At 42.0% G+C, this 12,416-nt stretch overlaps 1 protein-coding gene across 1 annotated transcript; it reads right to left on the bottom strand.

The window, feature by feature from the left end:
- Positions 1-1,016: 1,016 nt before the first annotated feature.
- On the bottom strand, positions 1,017-1,883 carry LOC139315581 (mas-related G-protein coupled receptor member H-like). The gene has a single exon (XM_070941977.1). The coding sequence runs from the start codon at positions 1,881-1,883 to the stop codon at positions 1,017-1,019; it is 867 nt and encodes a 288-aa protein (XP_070798078.1).
- Between the last annotated feature and the right edge of the window lie 10,533 nt (positions 1,884-12,416).

Below are 12,416 nucleotides of genomic sequence, written 5' to 3'. Positions count from 1 at the left end.
GGCAGGTATGAATGGCAAGGAAAGGCCATCAGAAAGAGGCTAAAAATGTATCCTCCTGTTCCATGGATTGATGGTTTAAACTGCCTGCCCTCTTGTAGGTTTAATTTTTTTTCTCCAGTTCTCCCATTTGTTACTATCCAAATTGATTATATGGATTTCTTCCAATCTGCAGAAAGAAAATTTCCCCCCACACGACCTTGTTTGGTGAGGTGTCCCTTGGCTACAGTTTAATATCCTGAAGACAAATGGCCTTTCAGCAGCATCTCAGACCCTCCCAAGTCAGATGAAAAAACTCTGCCTGGACTATTCTCTCCATAACATGTCTTCAGAATTCTTGATCTACATCTCTTAAAATTCTACTCAGGAGCCAGAATCAATATGTTCAGGGAGATTGAATCCTAGACATAAGATAATAGCTTTAAAGCAGAGGTGAAATCCAGCAGGTTCTAACAGGTTCTGAAGAACCGGTAGCAGAAATTTTGAGTAGTTTGGAGAACCAGCAAATACCATCTCTGGCTGGCCCCAGAGTGGGGAGGGAATGGGGATTTTGCAATATCCTTCCCCTGCCACGCCCATCAAGCCACGCCCACAGAATTGGTAGGGGAAAAAGTTTGGATTTCACCCCTGCTTTAAAGTATAGTCTCAGTTGTGGTATCCTGTTAATCCAGTAGCAGTTACTCCCCTCACAATACATAAATATTTAGTAGTAAATGTGTGTTCCAACTCTCTGCATTATCCCTGAGATATAACTCTGTATAATGGACCTCAATGGCAAAACAGTTTTAGTTATGGTAACCATCATTTTCATACTTTTGGGGCATGGTTCTGGGTAGTTAGTTTATAGCAGTGGAGGGAACATCCTTGCTTTCCACATCTTTCCCCAGTCTTCAAGATGAACTCTGACAACATACTTTTCCGAGGGAAACAAAATAAGTTCATATTTTATTTTTGTAACAAGAAACACATTTTTGTAGTCAAGCGATATCCAAAATAAGAGACAAGTTAAAACTACATTTTTACAGAGAGGTTGAAACTACATTTGTAGATATTGCTGTGCTTTCAGGAGCTTCATCTTCCCTGAAGACTCTTTCAAAAACAACCTTGATGCTTTCCCTTCTCTGAGCTTGTTTCTTTCTCCCAACTAGATAATAGATTATTGGGTTAACCGTGCTGTTTAGGGAACCACCCAAAGGTATGTACACATTCAGTGGAATATCTTGGAAAGAATAACTAAGGTAAACATAATGAGCATATAACCTGTAAATATTTAATGGAAGAGTAAAAATAAGGAAACAGAGAAGAGTAATTAAGATAATCACTAACAGTCGTCCACGTTTGATCTGTTTAGGTTTAAGACATATTTTGATGAATAGGATCAGAGTAGAAATTGTAATCAATGTAAGGCAAAGCACCGAAGTCACAACAAAATCGAGATTTGAGAAGCCATGATAATTAAATACAAAATCCATAATGTTCAAAATTCCACTCAAGAGGACAGTGCAGATCCAGATGAGGGCACACACAACAGGGGACAAATATTTTGGGCGGGAACAGCGATGCCAAATTGGGAACAGGACACACACACACTGGTCAATGCTGATGGCTGTCAGAAGAAAGAGGCCAGTCATATACAAGATGTAAGAAAGATAGACGAGGATCATCAAGGGAATTTCTAATCCTATAAAATGTATAAAATAAAAAATGAAAGATATTCCACAAAATGCGAAAAACCCAATGTCAGCAATTGCTAAATTAAGAATCAATATGGTGAAAGGATTTCTCTTAATTTGGAATCCAAGAAGCCGGATAACGATTCCATTTAACAGAACTCCAATACAGCAGATGATGAATATGATAGAGTTTATGATAATATAAATGGACATCTTATTGTGCTCACCTAAATAATTGACAAATAATCTCAAATAAAATATTCAGAATACTCTACTCTAGTATTTCAGGCTGAAATCCACCAAGAGACTTTTGTAATGCAGCAATAATCTCTGCTTTCCAAATGGAAGTTCCTATTAGAAGAAAAGAGAGAAGAGAATGGGTTTTAATATTTTAATTTTTAAATGTTTTTATAATGGTTTTTTAAATGCATTGCAAGCCGCCCTGAGTCTCCGGAGAAAGGCGGCATATAAATTGAACTAACAATAATAATAATAATAAGAGCGGATTCAATCATTCCTCCATAATTATCATATTGTCATCTTTATCTTCTCTGATAACAACAACAATAACAATAACAACAATAGATGAAGAGGGCCTCTCAGATAAAGAGTAAAGTGAGGCATAACTTACAGAAACTTTTACCAGGACCAGTTGTCACTTGGATCAAGAAGAACCACGCTAGATGTTGGAGTTTCTGGACATCTGGTGCCAAGTTGGTTACAGGACTCAAAACTGTTGGCTAAACAATCAGGTCCAGCAATTGCAGGACTAATGGAAGGAATGGTTTTTACTGGTCATAAATATACAAAGGCATAAAACAAAGTAATAATATAATGAAGTTATTACCAGAAGTAATAGGTGCTCTTGAGTGAAGTCCCAAAACATTTGGAGCATCACTTAAACACCAATCGGAATTGACAAAATCATCATCAGTCAATTACAAAAAGCAGATTTACTTGGAAAAACCTACACACTGTGACAATACCTTTAACACCATCAAACCACCACATCCGTCTATCCCAGGTCCTTGGGAAGGACTCGGTAGATATCTAAAACCACCAAATCCAATCTGAACATCTGGCCAATTGACTATAACTATAATTTATTAAACTAGAGTTCTAGCCGACTCTTTTTTTTTTTTAATTTGATTTATATGCCGCCCTTCTCCGGAGACTTAGGGCAGCTTACAATGCGTTAAGCAATAGCCTTCATACTTTTGTATATTTTTACACAGTCAGCTTATTGCCCCCACAAACTGGGTCCTCAATTTACCTATCTTAGAAAGGATGGAAGGCTGAGTCAACCTTGAGCCTGGCAAGATTTGAACTTACTAATTGCAATAGCTGGAGTAAAATTACAATGCATTAGTCTGCTGAGCTATCCAGGCTCTTATTCACTACACAATTCAGAACAATGAAAAGTAAAAAACAAAACAAAACAATAAAACAATAAAATCAATCAAAAAATATATCCCCTTAGTGGCATAGTTGCTTCCACTATCCACAAAATGTGATTATTTTTTAAATCATCCCCTGTAAATGGAGTCCAGTTTATTCACCTGTTTTATCCCAAGGGCAGAAATTAAGATACAGTATGAAGTGTGAGGAGACACAAGTTCCACCTTCAGCCGTGAACGCTCATTGATCAGCAAGATTAATATCAACAGAGTAGTCCAAACATAAAGCACAAGACATGAATACTAATATTATCTTTATTCTGAGTTTACAGTAACACAATCTTGCAAGTCTGAAAGTTCTTTTCCGTTACTTTACTTTCACTGTCTAGAAAACTAGGGAGGGTCCTTCTGAGATATTACTACCCACTCCCCTTTTCCATTCAAAAGACCAGGAATGCAATAACTATAACAAAAGAATTTTTAAAATGTAGAGAAGAGCTTTAGAAAGGTACCAACTACAAAACAGATACGGAAGAAGAAGAAGAAGGAGGAGGAGGAGGAGGAGGAGGAGGAGGAGGAGGAGGAGGAGGAGGAGGAGGAGGAGGAGGAGGAGGAGGAGGAAGAAGACGAAGAAGAAGAAGAAGAAGAAGAAGAAGAAGAAGAAGAAGAAGAAGAAGAAGAAGAAGAAGAAGAAGAAGAAGAAGAAGAAGAAGTACTTTGCAAATAACAGTTACAAAAACCGAAGCATACCTGATGATAATAAGAATCTCCCAACAGAACCAGCAAGTCTTTTTGGAAATCTAAGTATGAGACCTTTTTCAAGGACTCCCGTTGGCCTCCACTTGATGCAGTTAGGTCCTTCTTCAGAGAAAGAGGAATTGACCAAGCTGCAAACGTTCTTAGAAAGAAAAAAACAACAACTTGTGTCATATGCGTCTCTGACTTTTTCAATTTAAAGGGCTATCGCACACAAGATGCAAAAGAAGTGCTTGAAGATACCATCATATCACAAGACGATAGGAGTTTTAAGGTCATGAACTGAGATTCGATTCACACAGTGATTTATGGTACGATAAATGAAAAGTAGCATTTAAGAATCTTTTTACTAGATGTGCCCTACCTAGAGTTTGCCAGGTTGTTTATATGTGCAATAATGGAAGGAAGAGTATATCCCCCACAGTGGAAGAATGGAATTTGAAAGTAAGATGATGATTAAATTCATTGCTCTGCTTAAAAACAATAATTAGGAACAAATTTCTGGTGGCTCGGAGATCACTGTTTTCTGAGTTCATATATTATGCTAAGCCAAAATGTGACTATGGTTTGTATACAAGCCATGTTTATTAGATCAGCATATTCTGTGAAGCCAGGAAACTGAGATTAATGCCATCAATTCTGGTTTAGCGGTGTGTTTGAACTCTCCTAGGTGATTTTAGAAAGATCACATGCTTTGATTGGTGTTCCCTCAAAGCACATGGTCCGTTGCCTCCCAGGCTATAGCTAAATAAATCACACCAAAGCTGGAGATGAAATCCATTTTATTCTTTCCAGAGTAGGTTACTTGGGAAATCTGAAATCAAAGGACCAGAGACAAAATTTTCCAGTATGATGGCCATGCTCACAAAAAAAAAGCATCATGTGAATTTAGAGATTATCAAAGCAAATATATCTAGCAGGCATTTCTTATCAGTACAGCCAGCAATTTTGAGATCTGTTATATCTCATGAAGGCAGGAAAAGTAAAGTTAGATCAGTCATGTCTCCCATTTATCAATTGCCTGTGTTTCCTGCAGCACCACAGCTGTAGCTCCTTAAATGGCAGAGCAACAGGATAGGTTTAGGAGCCCAATCTGTCACTTCCACTTTGTATGCGAACATTTTTCTCAGAAGGAGCATGGAAGGCCATTCAAAATATTACAATGGCTGAAAAGTACAAAATGGCTGAATGTTGGCTCATCAGTGTCATGGCCCAGTTGAAGCTTTCAAGTACTCTTCAAGGGCAGTCTCATGTAAGATGCATTGTCGTAGTCCGGTCTGAAAGTCATGAGTGACCATGAGCAGGACCTCTTGGTCCAAGAATACATGCAATGGATAGACATTTTTAAGTTGTGCAAAGACCCTTCCAGCCTACAGTAGGTATGTGTGGGGATGCATCCTCTCCCAGGTAATCAGTTAGAGAGACAAGTTTAGGGGTACTTGAGGGAAAGGTTGGAGTGGTAATGAGTGATGGCTCCAGTCAGTCATGAGAGCTAGTGCTAAAGTGCTTCAGGAGTACCCTGCTATGTTTCCTGTAGCACCCACAAATGTGCCTTGATTAGCAGAGCAATATAATAGCTTTATGAACCATAGTGGCAAAGTGGTTATAATGCAGAATTGCAGGCTAATTCTACTGACTGCTGACTGTGAGAAGTTCACAGCTATACCGGTATAGCCAGCTGACGCCATCGCTGGTTATTGGGGGCGAATCACTGGCCCCCACGGAAAGGGCCCGCAACTTGGGCGTCCTCCTGGATGCACGGCTGTCTTTAGAAGGGCATATGACGGCCGTGGCCAGGGGGGCTTTTTATCAGGTTCGCCTGATACGCCAGTTGCGCCCCTTTCTGGATCGGGACTCCCTACGCACAGTCACTCAAGCACTCGTCACCTCTCGTCTGGACTATTGTAACGCTCTCTACATGGGGCTCCCCTTGGGGTACACCCGGAGGCTCCAACTGGTGCAGAATGCGGCTGCGCGGGGGATTATGGGAGCGACGGGGCGCTCCCATGTGACTCCTCTCCTGCGCGAGCTGCATTGGCTTCCGGTGGACTTCCGGGTGCGCTTCAAGGTGTTGGTGATCACCTTTAAAGCACTCCATGACTTAGGGCCAGGGTACTTACGGGACCGCCTTCTGCCACCAATAGCCTCCCACCGGCCAGTTCGCTCCCACAGGGAGGGCCTCCTCAGGGTGCCGTCGGCTAGAGACAATGCCGGCTGGCGACCCCCAGGAGGAGAGCCTTCTCTGTGGTGTCACCTACCCTTTGGAACAATCTACCCCCAGAGATACGAGTGATCTCCGACCTCCGGACTTTTCGTCGGGCCCTAAAAACTCATCTCTTTCAGTTAGCCAGTCTCTCTTGATTTTATGATTTTATGGTTGATTTTAAATTTTGATATGGATTTTAAATTGACAAATTTTAAACTATGGGCCAAATTTAATTATTTTAAATTTATTTTAAATTGTACTTTATGTATAAATGTTTTATTTTGGCTGTTCACTGCCCTGAGTCCGAAAGGAGAAGGGTGGTATAGAAATTTGAATAATAAATAAATAAATAAATAAATAAATAAATAAATAAATAAATAAATAAATAAATAAAGGTTGACTCAGCCTTCCATCCTTTCTAAGGTAGGTAAATTGAGGACCCAGTTGAGGGGGCAATAAGCTGACTTTGTATAAATATACAAAAGGATGAAGGCTATTGCTTAGCACATTGTAAGCCGCTCTGAGTCTCCAGAGAAGGGCGGCATATAAATCAAATTAAAAAAATATATATCAAATTGACAAGGACTTGGTGAAATTCCGACTCTCGTCAGGATCCAGAATTTGTTTCTGTTAGTTGCAAAGTCATGTCCGACCCATAGCAACCCCATGGACAACCTTCCTCCAGGCCTTCCTGTCCTCTATCACCCTCTGGAGTCCATTTAAGCTCACGCCTACTGCTTCAGTGACTCCATCCAGTCACCTCGTTCTCTGCCGTCCCCTTCTTCTTTTGCCCTCAATCTTTCCTAGCATTAGGCTCTTCTCCAGTGAGTCCTTCCTTCTTGTTAGGTGGCAACCTAATTAGGTCCTTGCCTCAGCTGCCATTGTATATTGAGGTCTACTTGTATCTTGTTAGAAAAACTATATAGCTCTCATAAGTCTTTTCATTTCAGTTTTTCGATGCTCTGTTACCTTTTCCGTATTATGTACCTTTGCCACCATTTACTGTATTGGTTTGCTAGTTTTCAATTGGCAGATGTGAAAAGGACAGTGACATCAAATGAAATGATGTTATCTACTTCAGTTGACAAATCTTTGATTTCCTCAAGGCACCATATCCATCTATGAATTTGTTTGGGAATCCTTTGGCTCCAATTTAGCATCTTGAATGTATAGGATCATCTTGCCAAATAAAACCCTGAAAATATTTCTCACAATCGTTAGATATTGTTAGATACCTTATTTATTGAGGTCTCCTTTGGCTAGAGTTTAACATCTTGAAGATAAAGGATATTTCATCAGCCTCTCAGACCCTCCCAAATCAAATGTAAAAACCCTCAGCCCAGACTCTCCACAACATGACTTCAGAATTCTTGGTGTACATCTCTAAAACTTCTACTCAGGAGTCAAAAATCAACAGAGTCAAGGTGACTGAATCCTTGATATAAGAAAACAGTTTTAAAGTATAATCTCATCATATCTATTTGAAAAGTTCCATTAGCAGTTACTACCTTCACAATATGTAAATGTTTAGTAGTAAATGTGGGTTTACTCTACACCAGGGATCTCCAAACTTGGCAACTTTAAGACTTGTGTACTTCAACTTCAACAAATATTTCTAAATATTATTCCTTGGATAAACTGTTTTAGCATCCAGTTGACAGTCAGGGAAATGTTGTGTGAAGCTAACTTGTAGGAATGTTTATGTTTCAATGAGTCATTCACAATGTCAAATTCACAAATTTGCTTACCAACTTCATAAGTCACTTAACAACTGTGGCCAAAAAGGTTGTAAAATTGGGCATGGCTCACTTAACAACCATCTCACTTAGAAACAGAAATGTTGGTCCCAGTTGTGGTAAGTTGAGGGCCACCCATAGTCAAAGTTTAAAAAATGGCTATTCCTGCATGAATGGACGGTAAAACCACTCATTTTTTCAGCTTTGACTGTCCTCATTTATGACATATGAAAGATCAACCCACCACAACTTCTTGACTTCCATGACGTTAGTGCTCTCTGCAGTAACTACTGTGATATTGACTGTGAAGCAATAGATATTGAAATGTATGCAGGAAACTATCAATTCTTGACATTAATACACCAAACTGCTAACATCTTATGCGAACTCGAAAAAAGGGAGCAGTGCCATCACATGTTGCGTGAATCAAGCTAACATTGGGATGGTGTTGCACTGCGTGCATCTCTGCATTTCGGGTATCCGGCATCCCACCGGCGTGCCTGGCTTTGTCTCCACCTGAAACGAGCAGCAAGCAATGAAGAGAAGCCAAAGCTAGCAGTGGCCGGTGCGTCATTCACGCAGGTACCTCGCCTTCTTCAGACGTGCTCCCTAAAGCAGTGGTCCCCAACCCCCGGTCCGCGGACCGGTGCCAGGCCGTGGAGTACCTGGCACCGGGCCGCGCAGCGGCCGGGGGACATGAACGCTGCAGCGCAAAGGCTCCTGGGCCGTGCGCAAAAGCTCCTGGGCCGTGCGCAAAGGCTCCAGGGAAGAGAGCCCCGCGCAGGTACGCACGTGTGGCCCAAAGCCCGCACCCCTGCGCGCGCTCAGCGGGCCACGGTAAAATTATCAAAGGTTGATTGGTCCGCAGCGATAAAAAGGTTGGGGACCACTGCCCTAAAGGGAAACTGCACACCGCTTGTGCCTGCCTTCCACGCGATGCCACCGGCTGTCTAGATTTCTTTCGCCCATGACTCAGCCCACAGAGCCAGGCGGGAAGCAACTTTGGGGGTCCCCGATTCGCCCATCTCGCCCATTGAATACTCCAATTCAGAGAATTATGGCCACAGGCCGGCTGAAAATAAATTCAAAATTGAAACATACCATTGCCATAGAAAGAGTATAAGGAGAGGAGGGCGGGGGGGACTCCCTGGAACTATCAGGTGTTTTTTCCCTATTACCAAATTGGGATTTCTCAAATCTCATTTCGGCAAAAGTGACAGAAAGTGAAGACCAGATCTCTTTCTTGTAAGTAAAAGTTTTCCCTTCAGGAGCTCATGGAAGGTAGCCTTGTCTTGCAAAAGAGGGAAGCTGAGGACTTTGCCACATTACAAGCAACTCTTTCACCATCTGTATCTTGAACTTGGCTATGTTATTTCGAGCAGGGGTTTCCAACCTTGGCAATTTTACGAGTTGTGGACTTCAACTCCCAGAATTCCTCAGCCAGGCTGAGGAATTCTGGGAGTTTGAAGTCCACAATTCGTAAAGTTGCCAAGGTTGGAGACCCCTGATTTAGAGGAAAACTTGCCCTTTGATGAAGTAAGCAGTCAAAAGAATGAGATTAGGAGGAGGGGGGATATTTAATTTTAATTTCTGATACCTGAATCATAATCATAATCATAAATTTATTTGTCAAGCATATATAAGATAACAGGTAAAAGTATAAACATAATTTGAATGCATGAAAAGAGTAAGTAAAAAGGAGTATTAGGACAGGGGCGGTAGCACTCTGGTGCACTTATGCACGCCCCTTATAGACCTCTTAGGAATGGGGTGAGGTCAACAATAGACAATTTAAGGTTAAAGTTTTGGGGGTTTGGGGAAGAAACCACAGAGTCAGGTAGTGCATTCCAGGCATTGACCACTCTGTTACCGAAGTCATCTTTTCTACAATCGAGTTTGGAGCAGTTTACCTTGAGTTTGTATCTATTATTTGCTCATGTATTGTTGTGGTTGAAGCTGAAGTAGTCATTGACAGGAAGGACATTGTGGCAGATAATTTTATGTACTATGTGTTGTGGCTCTGATCCCCGAGCCCAACTTATCGGAGGAAGAAGGCTCCGAAAGGGAAGGAGAGGAGTTGGCCGGGCCTCCCTCTCCAGGACCCTCCTCTCTGGCAATGCCTCAGGTGTTTCCCGACAGAGAAGAGATTGGCCAGGAGCCAGGTATCCCCACACAGGCGCAGTCAGACAGTGACGGGGATGAGTCTTGGCTGGATCCACGCCAGCGTCGCAGAGATAAGCACACGCAACAGAAGAGGAGGCGTGCCAGAGATTAGCTGAGTCACTGGACCACACCCCACAGGGTATAAAAGGGAGTGTGGTGACCAGTCAAGCCTTGTGACGAACAAAGCTGAAAGCTTCCACACCATTCTGCATTGCCAGACTTTTGCTATAGGCTTTGCTGGATTATATTTGGACTTAAATTACTCTGTAATTATTGAACATTTTACTTTGATGTACCAGAAGCGGAGAGAAGTTATCTCTTCCCTTCGTGAGTAATAAACTCTTGGCAGGCAGCCACTAGGTTGCTGCCAAGTTCCGTTATCATAAGGATTTTGTCGGCTGGTTTGGTTTTTAACCCTTGGATATCTGTTGGTGTGTGTGCATGTGGGACGGGGACAGAACACTATGCTTAGGTCAGACTGAAGTCGGTTCTAAGTTGTCTAAGCCCAAAATTTGGAGTCTGGTGGCATAAGGTATTTTACTGTGGTTAGAGGAATGGATGACTCTTCTCGTAAAATATCTCTGGACTCTCTCGATTGTATTTATGTCCGATATGCAGTGCAGGTTCCAGACAGGTGAGCTGTATTCAAGAATTGGTCTAGCAAACGTTTTGTATGCTCTAGTTAGTAGTACAACATTACCAGAGAAGAAGCTATGCAAAATTAGGTTAACAACTCTTAATGCCTTTTTGGTATTAATCCAGTCCTGGGCTATGTAAAGAGTCCTCCATAAAGAGTAGACACAAAGTTATAAAGTCTTCAGAAGCAACCAGGCTAGGATGAAAACAAACACTTAATAGAAGGTTTCGTTGCGAAATATTCCAGAAACTTGTAGTAAAGTGAAGAGATCTAGGAGTTGGAAGTCCTTTTGTCTTTTCACAATTACATTTATGAAGCTCATGAGCCATCTGCTGGCCAACTGGTGTTATAGTTTTTAAATCATATTTATATCACAAAGGACATACACATCAAATTGTTATATTTCCAGTGGGCTATAAACCATGGGGCTATGATAAAGTCTTGGAGAAACATCCATTCTTGACTCAAGGAAAATTCTCCTTAGTTCTAATCAAGTTTCCTTGATTAGTTTCCATCCATTGCTTCTTGTCCTGCCTTCAAATGTCCCAAAGGTGCTTTTTCAGGACTTCATTGTTTTTTCTTTTGAAAACGTTTCGCTTCTCATCCAAGAAGCTTCTTCAGCTCTGACAGGATAGCGAGGAATGGAAGGAATAAGGATAAGGAACCAGGAGCACTATTCAGGTGACCCTGAGGACACAGATAAACCTCCAAGTGCTTCAACGACCCTCTAAAATGCAGATTACCAGCTGCCTGCAAGGAATATAAATCCTTCCATTCCCCACTATCCTGTCGGAACTGAAGAAGCTTCTTGGATGAGAAGCGAAATGTCTTCAAAGAAAAAAAACAAGAAAATCCAGTTGCCTCCTGAAAAAAGACCTTTGGGACAACCAGGACCTGGATGACTGAGAATCTCTACAGACCAATGGTGGAATTTGATTTTTTTTTACTACCGGTTCTGTGGGCATGGCTTGGTGGGCTTGGCAAGGGAAGGATACTGCAAAATCTCCATTCCCTCCCCACTCCAGGGGAAGGATACTGCAAAATCCCCATTTCTTCCCAATCATTTGGGACTCGGGAGGCAGAGAATAGATGGGGGCGGGGCCAGCCAGAGGTGGTATTTGCCAGTTCTCCGAACTACTCAAAATTTCCGCTACCGGTTCTCCAGAACCTTTCAGAATCTGATCAATAGCACCCCTGCTACAGACTTCTACCTTCAGATGCTGTTCTGTCCCCGTCCCACACATGCACCCAACCAGCCAGCCGAGGGTTAAATAAACTCTTCAAACACTCAACGTCAGTTGATAAGGAACTTGGCAGCAACTCCGTGGCTGCCTGCCAAGAACTTTTACTCCGATAACACAGACAAAAATACACAGTTTGAATAGTCCAGTTTGTAATTAAATCCACAGCAAATAGGCGTTGTGTCCAAAGGTGTAAAGTGACTTGCCAGAGATTGCCAAGAACTTTTACTCCGATAACACAGACAAAAATACACAGTTTGAATAGTCCAGTTTGTAATTAAATCCACAGCAAATAGGCGTTGTGTCCAAAGGTGCAAAGTGACTTGCCAGAGATTAGCTTTGTCCGTCACAGAGTCCGAATGGCCACCACATTCCCTTTTATAGCCTGTGGGGTGTGGTCCAGTGATTCAGCTTAATCTCTGGCACGCCTCCTTTTCTGCTGCGCACGCTTGTCTCTCCAACGCTGGCATGGGTCCAACCACAATGTTTCTTCGTCACTATCCGATGGCTCAGAAACACCTGGCTCCTGGCCAATCTCTTCTCCTTTGGGAAACACCTGAGGCATTGCCAGAGAGGAGGGTCCTGGAGAGGGAGGCCTGGCCATCTCCTC

Source organism: Pituophis catenifer, unplaced genomic scaffold (assembly GCF_029215685.1).
Source record: "Pituophis catenifer annectens isolate HBS135680 unplaced genomic scaffold, rPitCat1.0.hap2 SCAF_3, whole genome shotgun sequence".
NCBI classification, from domain to species: Eukaryota; Metazoa; Chordata; class Lepidosauria; order Squamata; family Colubridae; genus Pituophis; species Pituophis catenifer.
This window is presented reverse-complemented; position numbering and strand designations above follow the sequence as displayed.

Coding starts and splice junctions, on each gene's coding strand:
- LOC139315581 (XM_070941977.1), bottom strand. CDS start 1,883: ATGTCCATTTATATTATCATAAACTCTATCATATTCATCATCTGCTGT.